This window comes from Xiphias gladius, chromosome 21 (assembly GCF_016859285.1).
Source record: "Xiphias gladius isolate SHS-SW01 ecotype Sanya breed wild chromosome 21, ASM1685928v1, whole genome shotgun sequence".
NCBI classification, from domain to species: Eukaryota; Metazoa; Chordata; class Actinopteri; order Istiophoriformes; family Xiphiidae; genus Xiphias; species Xiphias gladius.
The window spans coordinates 11280419-11295647 of NC_053420.1; the positions used below are offsets into that span (position 1 = coordinate 11280419).

At 41.3% G+C, this 15229-nt stretch overlaps 1 protein-coding gene across 1 annotated transcript; it reads right to left on the reverse strand.

The window, feature by feature from the left end:
• Nucleotides 1-3574: 3574 nt before the first annotated feature.
• LOC120783295 (protein Wnt-2b-A-like) lies at nucleotides 3575-14645 on the reverse strand. Its single transcript, XM_040116182.1, has 5 exons — nucleotides 14019-14645; nucleotides 10624-10844; nucleotides 9478-9755; nucleotides 8455-8719; nucleotides 3575-4958 (listed from the first exon to the last, which is right to left on the reverse strand). Exons 1-5 carry the CDS (start codon nucleotides 14195-14197, stop codon nucleotides 4729-4731), a joined length of 1173 nt encoding a protein of 390 aa, XP_039972116.1. The 5' UTR covers nucleotides 14198-14645; the 3' UTR covers nucleotides 3575-4728.
• Between the last annotated feature and the right edge of the window lie 584 nt (nucleotides 14646-15229).

Below are 15229 nucleotides of genomic sequence, written 5' to 3' on the forward strand. Positions count from 1 at the left end.
AAGTATCCTTGAGAAAGACACTGAATCCAATTATGCTTATTTATTGTATGTCACTGGGAATGTAAGTGTCAGCTAGATACCTACAATGTAAAGTTCTTGCGTTACACTATGAGGGTATAATTTACACTGTATAATCTTTAGTTTGTGGGAGTCTTTTCCGTTGTCTGTGCAATAGAAACATACCGTATGTGAGATTTATGTGGATTTTACTTTCTCCCAGTTACAGGTATGATGTCATTTGGCAAGGACAATAAATACACTACACTATAGGAGCTATAGTCAAGTCCAATTTCAAGTCCACATAAAGCTCTCAATTACTGCTGATAGGGTCAAAAGGGTCACCTTCTATTCCAAGAAAAACAGTGAAACCACTGGGAGAATTTGCCAAAGATTTCAACACTTTTCCCCAATAGTCTTGAGAGCAACAACTTCACAATGTATACATATCAACATATTTCCCATATTGCTGCACATCATAGATATTAATCATATGACTGGATGGAGCACAGTGTTTGGGACTGGACGACTAGTCAGACAAGTTCAAGGAGAAAACTAAACATGTTTAGTATTAAATTGACACAACACTGAATTGCTTTTGACTCATTACAATTTGTAAGCCTGAATTACAACATTTCCCTCTTCTGTTTTCTCTAAATGTGAAACATCCATGTGGACCACACTGTTAGTCTCTCCCCCTGGGCCAATTTTAGCTCTGAAATGCTGTTAAATTGAGATGCCTATTTGATATCACTTTGATGGCAGAGAATGCCTGCAATGCCGCACTGTTATTTTTACAGACTTAAACTGGATCACACTTTGTGGTGGACAAAGCAGCATGGACACAATGACATATTTAGGTAGGTGTTATCAATCAACTCTGTCTACAGCAAGTCATTCTGCTCTCCATTGATTTAAAATCTCCCTTAAAGATACAACAGTAATTCAACTTTGGAAATATTTCGTTAGGTATTTTTTGTTGCCATCCATGCTCACCATCTGCCCGTTGTCATGTTTCTGGAAAATATACTACAGAATTGACTGACTGATTAAATTGACTGAATTTTAAAACACAAACCTGATTGGTTGCATTATCTTTGTCCTCTCCGTGCCAGAACTGAAACGGGGCTAAAGCATAGGAGACCTTACAAGCTTAAAGAGAATGGAAGACCTCTAATGAAAGTGACAGAGGGTGGATCAACAAGATTTAATATAGAACCAGTCAGGTATTTTGGGACCTGCATTCTCAAGGTGAAAATACTTCCCTAGACAGTAACACACACCAGGACACTGTTGTACCTAGGAGTCGACCGATTATCGGCCTGGCCATTTATCGGATCCGATATGCAGCATTTTTGCGATTATTCGAATCATTTTTTAAAAAGTCCAGTTGCTGATTAAAATAAATACATTTTCAAATGTGCTAATTTGGCTCTGATGCAGCCGCCTCTCCCTGTCTGTAGTTAGCACTCTGTGGGCTCGAGCAATGTCCCGTCTACAGCACTATCTGGTCGGTTACAAGTCACAAGTAAGAGCCTATCCACACTGCAGGCTACTGTGCCACAGACAGACACAGAGGAATGCATTTGCAGACCGGAGCAGCTCTGGTGAGCGAGCGGAGCTGTGTACCAAAGGTGAGGCAGCAGATATTGTAGAAGTTAAATTATGAATCAACAAATGAACTTGTTGACCCTCGCTATCGCATTAGAGTTAGCTCTACGAGAATCAACATTAGCCTGCGATATTATGACCACCGGCTACCTATAACATGTAAAAACCCCAATTCATACATGCGAGTAGTGTTACGTTCACATATGGTAGCTTAAATAAGTTCCAGTTGCACTGGAACCAACGTTACTCACAGATATAGATATCACATAAATGAACTCTATTATCTTAGTATAGGTAACTGTATATCACTGCAACAAAGTGCACTATTCAGGCATTTTCATTGTAACTGCGAAACTGGGCGTGCTTGTCATCATAGAAATAGATCGTAAGATTGTGATGTTTATTGCAACTTCTGCAATATCTTTGAAACTGTTCACCGGAGCTGCTCCAGTGTGCAAATGCAGTGTCTGTCTGTGGCACAGTAGCCTGCAGTGTTGATAGGCTATTACCCATGATGTGTAACCCATCAGATTGCTCGAGACCACAGAGTGGTAACTACAGACAGAGAGAGGCGGCTGCATCAGAGCCAAAGTAGCACATTTTTAAATTAATTTATTTTATCACCAATCTGAGTTTTAAAAAAATGATTCAGATAATCGTAAAAATGCAGCATATCGGATCCGATAATCGGCCTGGCCGGTAATCCGTCGACCCCTTTGAAACCCTTGTCTGATTTCATGTAAATATGACAATCACCCTCAACCAATCCAAAGCCATAGTACAGATCTGTGCAGGCCCAGTGGGCTCCAATGTGCATTCAGGCATTAGAAGTTACATTTCATAGTGGACTGAAATCGTCAGTGTTGTGCTTTATTACAGAAGAACCAGGGAAAAGAAATGTGAAATATTTAGGGCTGGGGCAGCACAGCCAAGGTTGGGGGCCCACTGTATGTGAACAGCTCGCACCTCTCTAATCTTTAAGAAAAACAAGGCAAACATACTCTTCATTTACATTAAAAATAGGCTCTTTTGTTTGCAATTAACTTTTGACTTGTGAACATTTGACATCGTGTGTCATTTGGCCTTGTAAGAAGCACTTTACTTTGGCTCTCCTCCTCATTACGTGGACTTGAAACAATTTGTTGACTCTCAGCATCCACATCTTGTTGTCAGATTCATTTAGATCTATAAACCCCTCTGAGGGTTGTGTCTCCAATGGCCTAACATGATGTCTGGCTCCATTACCAGATGTTGAAAAGTCAAATTCAGGGTCTGTAGCTACTTCATTGCTCTTTTTGCAACGTCTTGGCGCAGTTTCATGAAATACTTCACTTCTCACAAACCAGTCAGAGCCAGTGAATATGTGCACAAAGGACTGAAAGCACAGTTGCATAAGATTGCATTGTAAAAGCATTCTGTCACAATATGATGACAGAAGAAACCGGCTGTGCTAGCCGTTGTAAATAAGACGAAGTGATGAGAAAAGCTTCACTTAGAGCCTTAAGATACAAGAGTATAATGACAGATTTTAAAAGGGCCAGAGGAACGCGTAGAACTCTAGTAATCAGAAACTTTGTGTTTTGATATCTTTCTGTACACAGTAATTAGAATCTCAATCTTTCATGTCTTGCTGTTCACTTCAGTTAGGGATGTATGAAAATGTTTGAGCATACAAATGTTTTGTGAAAATTTATATTTAAAGATGATAGCCAACAGAGTGTTCAGATCAAAAACAGCACTGCTTTAAAAAAAAAAAAAAAACCCAAGGGGTTGCGTTGGTGGGGCGGTGTTGTTTCGAGTACCAGTGAGACAGTATATAGGATTTGAGAAGGCTGGGTTGGACATCTGAGAGTTTGAATGCTTATCAGACACCCAGTCACTGCATCGCAGTGAACTACAACATAGGAATATACAACTTTTGGAAGTCATCATGTCAAAAATGATTTTACCCTCCCACGTGACAGTCCTCAGGTAAACAGAATTGCGGCATTCACAAAATGATCTACAGAGAATATGCTTTCATGTATTTGATTGGCCTGTGCTTGTCGGATGACATCGTATGGTGTTGCGGCAAATGTTAAGCTGGGTTCAACTTTTTCACCAGACCGCTGTGCATTATTTTGTCTCAAAGATCTAACTGAAATGACTATGGGGGCTGTGTTTTTTTTTTATGCAGAACTGTTGTCTCTCTGAACAGACAACAGTTGTCAGTAAAAATGGAAACACAAACAAAGAACCAGAGGTAGAAGTGAGAAAGTTTTCCATTAGGCAACACAACCAGCCTGTGTTAAACCAGTTACAAACATTCAAATATGCAGGATACCGGATGAAAAATGGCAACTTCTTCAGACCACAGTCCATATGAGGCTTCATTTTTCATGTTAGTGTGTCCTTTTTTTCTCCCAAGAACCTAGCGAAATCTGACTCCACAGCAAGTACAGTATACTGCCACTTTAACTGAAAGTACTTGCTTGTTCTCCTGCTTCTGGTTTCTTTGGTTTCACAGTTTGATTATCCGGCCTTAATCAAGAAAGAACTTTTTGTTAGTTTGTTAAAGTTGCATTAATTAGAAGCGAAGTCTTTTGTGTTTTAAATGATTTGTTGCAGTACCATACAATGGCTTCATGTCATTTAAATGATACAGTGTCAGTGTTTGTACAAAATCTCAAAGATCTCTCCATCTTTCTTTCTTTATCTCTCTTCAGGCTAAATGTTACTATTATTATGATCATCAATTTCGGCTGAGTCATGTACTCACACAGTCTTTACATACTGTAAAACAAGCAGACATTACTTCATATCTCTGCCTTAACCAAGGGTGCATTTGCAACAGAATATCATATTCAGCCATTTTGTATCAAAGAGTCAAAGTTTTACAAAAGCTCAACAAATTGTTCTTATAAGCACTTATTAAAGCAACACGCAATCAGTTACTGGGCCTAATTTCCAGTTTAACATCATCCAATAAAGGTCTATGAAGTCTCTGCTTCAGGAAGTGTCAAAGGATCAAAAGCCAGAGGTATTACAGTTAAGAGATCCCAATTATATATCGCATAGTAAAAATGCAGTCATTAGCGCAGACGTTAATGAGTCAGTGGTGACCCTGGCCATGTCTCCTCATTAGGTAATGTCCAGCCAGTCAGGTCGCTTGTGGGGCTTGCAGGTGTGAACGTCCACCACGTCCTCGCAGTCTTTGCACTCCACAGCGCAACACCACTGGAACTTGCACTCACACTTGGTGACACGTTTGACTCGCATGGTGTCGTAGCCCCGCCCGCAGCACATGACCTCACAGCCGTCCGTGCCTTTCGACGATTTGTTGCACACTCTGCCCGCTGTGCCCAAGGAGCCTGTAAAGCGATGGAAAGAATAAAAATGCTGCAGGTTTGGCGTAAGAATACCCAACAATCGATTGATGATTCCACTTGAATTGTCTCATCATTTGGTTAACATTAATGTAACAATTACAAAAATGTACACTTTCTTCCTTCTCCTTTTCCCAAAATGTAGATCAGAAACTTTGTGTAAGACTTGAAGTATAGGGAATTTTAACCTTCTAGTTAACATAAATGATTTATTATTAAAGGTGCTGTATGTAATTTTTTGTTGTTGCTACATAGCCAACGTTAGCATTAACAGCTGTTTATTGAGCATCACTGGCTAGCATCATTTGCTATGTAGCAATAGCAAAAACCTTACAGTCCCATTTCAGTCTTAGAAGATTCTTAACACAGTAATCTTTTTTAGCCACACTAGCGACATAGTTCTGGGGATTACAGTTCCAGTCTGTCAGTCAGTTCGTCTCACTCTGGTCCAGAATGAAATATCTCAACATCTTGACGGATTGCAAGATTTCCTACGGGCGTTCATGGTGCCCAGAGGATGAATCCTAATGACTTTGCTGATCCCCTGACATTTCCTCATTTGCCACCATGACGCTGATATTTGTAACTTAGAATGAAATGTATCAAAGACTGTTACATGGATAAATTAACGTTTAATTCAATGCGGATATTCTTGTCCTTTGTGATCTTTGGCGATCCCCTGACTTTTCATCTGATGCCCTCATTAGGTCAAAATTTCAGTTTGTCAAATACTGTGGTTTATCTGACACTTTGCTTTTCTTTACAATGAACATTAAAGTCTCACACAGCCACTAGCATGGCTATGGCCATTTTTTTATTTTTTTATTTTTTTTTTATACCTTTTTTTCAGTTTGGGTCGACTTACTTTCGTATACAGTACATTGCATCTTGTTAGTATTTCATCAGCAACAGCAGCAAAATTCAACTTGACTGATAGCACTTTGTAACGTTATTGTGAAAACTGAAAATGGTCAGTAAGAAACAGTCAAAAGTCACAAAAATCTACTGGCTAGATAGAACAGTGACACCCACTGGATTCTCTGAGTTCCAATGTCCAATATGTAAGTCCAATATTTGCTCTGCTTTTAAAGTGAGTATGTGGAAAATATGTGGCTTTGTAAGTGGTAAGTCCTCTGCTGTATTCACTAGCTATTTGCTAATGTCTGCTGTATGGTGTTGGGCAGTTATCATGCAGTAGGTTTATCACAGCTTTTTCAATGAAAACTGCTGCCTTCTGCGCTGGAGATGGGGTTGATGAGAGCAGCGTTTGTGGGGCCATAAAACTAAAACAATGAGCTGCAAGACACTACAACAGTCTATGACTGCAAACCACCTACTGCCTCCATGATCCTGCTTAATTTATTATGATCATCATTATTATTATTATATTTAGTTTTACTAGTAGTATTATTCACCCTATTATTATAATTATTAGTATGATTATTATTCTCATTATTATTATACATCTCTCTGTGGTAACTGTAATGTGCTATGTTCTCTTCCACCACCCCCCCAACCCAGTCGGTTGAGGCAGACGGCCACCCAGCACGAGCCGGGTTCTGTACAAAGTTTCTACGTGTTAAAAGGGGGTTCTTCATTGCCCCTGTCGTCAAGTGCTTGCTCATGGGACACTGTTGGGTCTAAAGAGTACGGACTAGACCTGCTCTATATGAAAAATGCCCTGAGATAACCCTGGTATGATTTGGCGCTATATAAATAAAATCAAATTGATTTGAATTGTAGTGATGAGGGGGACTGCAGGGTTGGCTGATACTTCTCTGGGGCTTTGAGCCCCTCCACATTACACATAGATATGATATATGTTAATATAAGATATATATAAGTGCGACTTTGAAGGAATAAGAACTCCCTATTTTTAAAGTAGAAATGACATGTACCTTTTCTATTACAAATACAGTAACGCCATATAAGTGGTTACCTGTTGGTTGTCGTAGTCATATATCTAATTACATAACGCAATTACATTTTGGAAAACCTCCAGTGATGACATATGTAGCTGTCCAGAGCAGCAAGTGTTGGCAGTTAACCATTGCTGAACACCAGTGGAGATTTTGCTGCTGAAAACTGAAACTATTTTTCCACGGTGAAATATCAGTTTTCCCACACAATTGGGCAGGTTTTTAGGCTTCCAGACACGCTGACAGGATAGTCTCAGACTCAAACACAAAGGTCTCCATGTACTCAGGTGTAAAATCTAAGCCTAAGATCAGATGCCACGTCTAATAACAGAGCATCCCTGAAGAGAAAAGGATAAGAGGAGATCTTCCCCTCAGGCTCTAGGGAGTGGATCTTATACTGACCAAAGGAGGGATTTGGAAAATAAGCCTGTATGTATCCTTAGGCTGTGAATTCCTATACAATAGAGATTAGTGGCGAGGAGGGTCATAAGCTCCTTTTAAGATTCCCCTTTAACAAGGACAGCCTTTCCTTTCAGTGAACACACTTTCATTACCCCTCAGTTGTCAACCTGCAACCAAGCTAACAGCAGGGAGGTGTGGGAGAATCTGTTTAAATTAGTACCATCATGTCTCTCGCATGTCTCTAGATATCTTACCTAACCTATTAACAGTGAGTTAGTGAGCTCCTTCACGCTCCATTGAAGGGGCTTGATTGTAGGAGAGAGACAGATCTTAACAAGGCAAAGCAAACACTAGGAATTAAAGGAGATGTTAAAGGTCAAATCATTGAACTTTAAGCTGTGAAGGAATGCAAGCCCTCAGTGGCTGGCTCTCTCTGATGGTCGTAGATTTTGTAAAACTGACATGGGACCAACAATCTGTTTGTTTTGTCTCATAATAATGTACTTTAAATGAAAATGAGAAATTTTGTATTGTAATTGTTATCTGAAAAAAAAGACATTAAATTAATTCACACAAGCTCAAATACACCTAAGTGAATCTCAAAATGTGCAGTGATGATGTTTTGCTTATGTAAAAACCTGAATTAAATGTAGGTATATGTCTTACTTACTGAAATATTCCACATACAATAAAAAAAGTTTTTAATGAAAGCTGCTCATGAGGTCTGTAACCACGACATCAGGTTGGTTAAGAGACATTGTTGTTGAGTTAATGCTTTAAGGGTCAGAAACCAAATGCTGATTGGCTATAATGTATTGGGGTTGTGGCAGAGGTCTGGAAAACTCAAAATTAGAGACTGAACAAAAAAATCGCTGGCAAAGAGAAACAAGAAATTGCACAAAAAAAAACTATTTGTGTATGTGATTCGGGTGAAATGACCAGTTTTTATCATGATTCAAAAGTGAAAAACGCCCACGGGTCAGAATACGTTCCTTATCATTGTGCATTTCCAGCCACCGATACTTCTTCTTTTATTTTTCCACGCCCTTGTGTTGTTTTTTTTTCATGTGCACCTACAGTATCAATACATTTTGCGAAAAGATTCTAATTTTTTCCGAAAACCTGATTCTTCATCCTTCTTCATTAATTCATTCACTCACCTGCTGCACGGTCCGTGAGACAGTAATCTGGTGACTTCTCGACATACACCAACTCGTTCTTGGTGCTCCTATTGAAGTACTTGTCAGGAACCATAAAACCTGTCCCATCCTGGTTCATGGTCACCTCGATGGCTGTGTTGTACTTCTTGTGGAGGTAGTCTCCAGTTTGCTTGAAGTCAGACATAGCCAGCCAACAGGTTCTCAGAGAACAGGAGCCACTGACCCCATGACACTTGCACTCCTGCTTCATAAAGCGCTTCACTGCCTAGAGCAGGGGTCAAAGGTGACAGGGTGTTAAGCCTATGCTGTTGCCCGTGGCATGATGTAGCTGTGATCAGCCCTGCTAGCACAGTTGTTAGCTAAATATTCCTCACTCCTACTAGATTGTACTTTAAGTTGTGTTCCCCCAGAGACTTTTTGAAAAAACCCAACTTGGAGGTGACGAACAGAAAATTAAATCTATTGATAAAAGCAATTCATAACGTATGGTGTTGTGAGATTTTGATCTAATTTTGTAGCCCATTGCCTTGAACCCTAAAGGATATCTTACTCTGCTTCTCTAAAGAGCAAAGTCAGTAACTTAAACAGTCCAGCATCGTGCATCATGGTAAATGTATTTATATCGTGAAGTTGTCGATTGTCTGGAAATTCGGTTCAGGTCTGAGCCACAATAATTAGAATTAAAATGATTTTTTATTTTTAGTCAGTCAAAATTTAATCAGCAACTATTTTGATAAACGATTAATTGTTTAAGTCCTTTTACTGGCAAAAATGCCAATCAATTGCTGATTCCAGCTTCTCAGATGTGAGAATTTGCTTTGCCTTTTGTTTTTGTTTTTTGGTTTTTTTAACACAGGTGTTTTTCAGTGTTTTTTTTTCCCCCAAACCCACCTAAACATCTATGTAGGGAAAATATGCTTTTGTTTCTACATAGTAGAATGTAGGTTGTCTGGAAAATTATCTCTAAACTGCAACACAGAGTGGTGCTAAAGCTCAGGTGTTGACATTAAAGCTCCTGCTCACCATCTGACCACACCGGTTATTGTGCAGGTTGATTAGCGCACGAGCATCTTTCACCATCTTCTCCCGAGCATCTACGAAGGCCCTGGCAAACTTTATGCCGTAGTTGATGTTGTCGCTGCATCCACCCCAGTCAAAATTGCCCCTTTCGTCACTCGCTTGCCCACGCTTGTGGCTGTCGCAGTTGCAGATCTTAAGCTCCCCCTGACTGCAGGCTCTGGTAATGGCGTAGACCACCCCTGCTGAGGAGATAGCGTACACGAAGGCTGCCTCTCGGTTGCCTGAGTGCACAGAAATGAGAAATGTTGCAATTACACTACACCTGGTAACATATTGTTGGAAAAAGAAGATGTTAGTACTTTTATTGGATATATGACAGCACTGTAAATGCTGTCAAACACCACAACACAACTGGTTTTTTGTTACTATGTTTGGTAAGATTCAAGCTGTTCTTTTAGTGCCCAAGTTCACTGTGTTACTGCTCAGTAAAGCTGTCTTTCTGAAGTATATTCCAGACAGCCGGAGCACAGAAATCATTCCATTTATGGTGGATGGTCCAGACAGAGGTAACAGCATATCAGCTGTAACATCACAGTCCAGTCAAATCTCCTTTCACCTTTTAATTTGCACAGATGGCAGCTTTCTCAGTCACCGGGCTGTGTTTTCATTTGAGAAAAGAGGGGTTTTTCAGGGTTATTTGGTCTGGCATTCCCACCCACCTCCTGTCCTCATTCCTGCTCACGCAATGAAGCAGAAAACAGGCGATATGTCAGGGAGTAAAGCTTTGTCTGGCTGCCAGAAACATCTACCCAAATATTTACATCTCCTATTACTGTTTATACATCACCAGTGTGGATCTCTCGATCTGCTACTTGTTTCCGGAGAATATCCACTTTCCCAATCTACCCTCATTCCAGAAAGAAAAACAAAACAAAACAAAAAAAACCAAAACAAAGCACTTTTTCTTTCTGTTCGTATTCTAGGGCAAAATTAATTCAAAAAGACACCTATTAATTCTTTGGTTATCTGGTATGAGCGGAGACATTTACGAAGATGACTAACTTGAGTTTCACTGACATAAACAACCACTGTCACGCACATAGAAGAACGACACAGATAGAAATCCCAGTTGTGCATGTGCAGACTCACTTCGCAGCATCACCCTGCCAAACACGGTGTGGTCCCGGTCCAGCGTGCTGCAGTTCCAGCGGTGGTGTTTGAACTGGCGCTGGCACTCTCTGATCCACTCTTTGGCTCCCTCTCCAATGGACTGCATGAGGTCCGGGTGCCGCTGGCAGAGCTGCCGCTGCTTGTTCACCAGGCCGGGAATGTTGTCACAGATCACCCGAGCACCCAACGCTCCAATGTACCTGTAGTCACAGATGCAACAGACGCTTTTGATAATGAAGAGTTGAAGGGGTGATTTTTTTTTTGTTTTTTTTCTTTTTAAACACCAAAATAACACATAAAGGTCGTTTTCCTCATCATGGGGGACTACCACTCAGCCTGTGTGAAGTTCTTTAATGTCTTCTGTGGCTTTGGAGCAGCTTTGTCAGGTCTGAGACATTAACCCTTGAAGATGTCCTCATGATGTCCTCAGGGTTATCTCAGCTTGGTCTTATGCGGCATTCACACCAATAGTAGCTACAGCAAAAGTAGCTACTTTTGCAAAAGTAGCTACATTTGCTGTAGCTAGGGAAACTACACAAAACCAAACTGTGTTGATCTCATTTTCAAATTAACTGAATCAATTGTATTAGTGTTAATGTTCGGTTTTATTTAGGCTTAACTGTCAGCAGTAATGGCTCTGCTGCCATTTCCCCACTGGTTCGTTGACTCTTTTCACCAAGTGGGAGATATCATACCTGTTAACAATTCCCGATATCTCTGACATGAAATCAGAACTCAGAGGTCGAGATGAACGTCTTTTGGCACTGAGCTGCTTGTAATTACGGTCGGAATGACACGACGTGAACGCAGAATTCAGGAATTTATAACAGAAAGTCGATGTTACAAACTGGAGACATGAAAATCTGAAAGACATGGTTGTTTACCAGGCAGGAAGGGTCTAACAAAAGAGGCTGTGGAGCTGCAGAGTTCTATGCATTCTACGGACTAAAAGTCAGGATATCGCAGCTGGTGCTGCTTTGATTTTTGACCACTATTTTTTTAATCTGACTTCCACAAGTCCCCCAACTTCATGGAAGCGCAATACTAAATCACTGGATTCCCCTTTTGGAAGGAAAATGCTTGGAAATATGCGTTAAAATGTATCTTGTTTGTATATATCACAACTAGCTGTCTTATGGTGGGTTGTGTGCCGATACTGTGTCTCGGTCAGGACCATTTGCCCAGCAACCGGTGGAGACACCAGGAAGTCACTTGTCTGACCAAAAAGTAGTCTGGCACTGGTGCTGGTAGGTGAATTTTGTTACCTTTGGACAGAGTCGGGCTACTGTTTCCCTCAATTTCTCAGTGTTTGCCTTAAGCTAAGTTAGCCGGCTGCAGGTGGTAGCTTCGTATTTAGTGTAAAGACACGAGAGTGGTATCAGTCTTCTTATCTAACACTCAAGATATGCATATGTTTAAGCTTAAACAGTAAACATATAATAAGCGAGTGAGCGTTTCCCAAAGTGTCGGATTTTTCCTTTTAAGTCCATTACTGGCTATTGCTCTTGGCTATTTTTCTTCACATCCACATCCCTCTTCTACTCGAGGCCCGGACATTCAGGATGTAGAACAGATTATTAAATTCCTCACGTTCAGTGAAAAGCACCTCTTTCCCTATGACAGGCCCTTTGCTTCCTGCTCTATTCAGACATAATCCCCGACTTTGTAATAACTCTTAAAAGGGTGGATCACATGCTGGTGGTATTGTGACACTGGGGGGCCTCTTATCAGCGGGACAAGATGACAGTCATCTACAGTACAAGCGACCGCTCAAACTCAGGCGTTCAGGCCTTGCCCTCCCAGCCTCACAGATCAACCATATGATGGTGCAGACTCCCCTCCCGCTCCCCCCTCTAAGCCTACACGCTCCACTCTCCATCCGGATATCATTATAGTCCCTAATCGCAGCCACATTTGTGTCGCCTGGCCACCAAGACAGAAACAGACGTAGCAGGCAGTTTCCACTCCCGTTATGGCTGTCCCAGTGCCGTTCTAACTGCGACTATCTGCCTGAGCAGTAAAGCAGAGCAGAAGCACTACATGTGTTTATTGTGTGTTGTACATACCAGCTGTGCAAAAAGACCCCCTGACTGTCTCCAAGAGGACACACACATAGAGAGAGAGGGAAGGGGGTCCTGTGCAGCAAGACACATGGCGCTCATCTGAATGATTGCAATGGTTAAAAATAGGCCCTAAGAATACAAACCAGGATGAAATAAGTAGTAAAAGCTTCCAAGCCTCTCTGACTCTGGGGCTCTTTCTTTCCCTGGAATTTCTGAGCCATTTAATCACAGGTTACTCATAATGTAGTTGCATAAAACAGCACAGGAATTAGACAATGGCAAATAGGATAACACATGCTTTTGGCTCCCTTGGGAAATTACCATTCAAAACATTATTTACAAAGAGTGTGTTTTTAATCTAAATCCATCTGTAAAACAGAGGCTGAGTGAATTACGGCCCTGCATCCCATAAGAAAGATAAAGGGCACACAGAAGTGTGTCACTATGGTTAGTTACATATAGAGTGCACATCAAATACATTTGTAAGTGTGACCAGACAAACGAGAACAATTATTTCAGGTGGGTGGGATAAGGGGGGTGCTAACTGTCCCTCCTGAATGTTGTTGTTTTTTTTTTTTTTAACCCTCTGGGCGTTTAAAACCTCGAGAGAAATCATCAAGGGGCATTTATTCATGCACCAGCGCCTGCACCTGCCACTTACTCTGGGGAAGATGGATGGATAGGGGAGCCCCCCTCCCCCCATCACCATTAATCTTCATTAAACACATGACATACATTGCTGTGCTGAACATCTCATTGATTTGTTTAAAAAAAAAAATAATAATGTCAGCACACATTCGGAAAATTCCAATGCACAGGCAAAGTAAGATAAAGATGAAGATGAAAAGACATTTCGTAAGCATGGACATGAACTATGGCAAAGTGGGTATTTTAGTTGTGTTGGCAGAAAGTGCAACTTGATGGCTTCATCAAGATGAAAGTTTAATATACAAAGTTTGTCAAATACGTCGATGGAAGTTATTGACAGACCATTTTTTTTGCCTCTTTCCTAAGATAAACTTCAACCTTTATACCTGGATAAACGCTTCCAATTCAATTTACAGTGTCGAGGTGTAGCACAAAAAAAATCAAGTGTGAGAGAGGAGTTTAAAAAAATGTGTGTAGGTGTATATTTAATTACATGGAACATATGCAAACTATTAAACGTTGTTAGTAAAATTTAGGTTTTGTGGTAACATCATAAGTTTTGCAGCAGTCTCACCTACTACTTGACATATGAGTTTTACTTTACAGCCGTTTAACTAATTCATGATGATTTTAATTGAAATCCTCTTGAAAGATCTCACTCACCACCACGATGAATCCACTCTGGGCGTGAAAATGAGCAGGAGCAGGATAAAAGTGAAGCACATTTTGGAGAGGGGTTTGGAGTGATGTGGTACTTTTGTCCCATTTCTGATCCCCGTAGCCCTGCCGCTGTCCGACCCGCCGCGGGATTTCAGCAGACAAAACATGTTTCGCCCTTTCATGTGTTGGCACAGGCCGCACAAACAGGTGTGAAAGTCTCCGAGGACAGTCTTCCGTCCATCATTGGGGAACAAAAAAGAATCCCCGAGGAGGAGAAGTGGTCTGGAACTCCATCAGTTAACCGCTGCTAGTTTAATAATGCCGTGCAGGGTTTCTGTTAGTAGATCCATAATCTTCATCGGCGTTGGTGATTGTAGCTAATGGGGGAGCCGAACGGGTCCCCCCCCACCACCCCCCTTCCCAAATGTGTTCAACAGCCTCGCAGGAGCACTAAACGCACCTTTTCTGCCCAGCTGTTGCGCACGGAAATTTTAAAGCCACGAGCGCCGCAGGGAGTTGCGGTGCACAAAGAGACAAGGACAGAAGTGAAAGTGGGAGTCGTCTGAGATGAAATCAGGTGAGTCGAGTGGAAGAAGTATTTCCGAGGACGGGGCAGACGCTGTGCGCACCTTTCCTCCTGGAGCCGGAATAAAGATGCGCCCCGGAGCACGCAGCGCTGCGCTCCGGTGCGTCAGCTGCCCGTGACCCGAACCCCACCCCCCCCCCCTTCGCCAGAAAATCACAAATAGCGGCATGCAGACCTGCAGACGGCGGGACGAGAGCTGTGTATATTTAGTTGGATGGAAAGTAACCCCTGCCTGTGATGTCTGCCAGTTTCAAATCAACACGCTCAACTTTTACCGCTGGACGACGATTTCCCGACGCAGCTCTGCCCAGTAACATTCCTTTAATAACGAGAGCAATAGGGAGAGTTTGTGCCTGCACTCTAGCGTCATATATTGCAGAGCTGCAACAATTAATCATTAATCGATTAGTCCATCAACAGTAAATTCATCTGCAGCTATTTTTGATAATCAGTTAATTGGCTGTGTCTTTTTTTTTTTTTCTTTTTCTTTTTTAAGCAAATGTGTCGAATATTTGCTGTTTCTGCCTTCTCCAATTCTTCACACATGATGGTCGACTTTGGATTTTTGGACGTCACCTTGGCCTGGGCAGTTTTAACAGGCATTTTTCACTTTTCTGGTATTTTATAG

Bases quoted from the DNA above. Each gene is read 5' to 3' on its own strand.
- LOC120783295 (XM_040116182.1), bottom strand. From the start codon at position 14,197: ATGAAAGGGCGAAACATGTTTTGTCTGCTGAAATCCCGCGGCGGGTCG. The intron at 10,845-14,018 runs GTGAGTGAGATC...CTGTGACTACAG, and splicing joins AGAGTGGATTCATCGTGGTG to GTACATTGGAGCGTTGGGTG. The intron at 9,756-10,623 runs GTGAGTCTGCAC...CTGTGCACTCAG, and splicing joins TGGCAGGGTGATGCTGCGAA to GCAACCGAGAGGCAGCCTTC.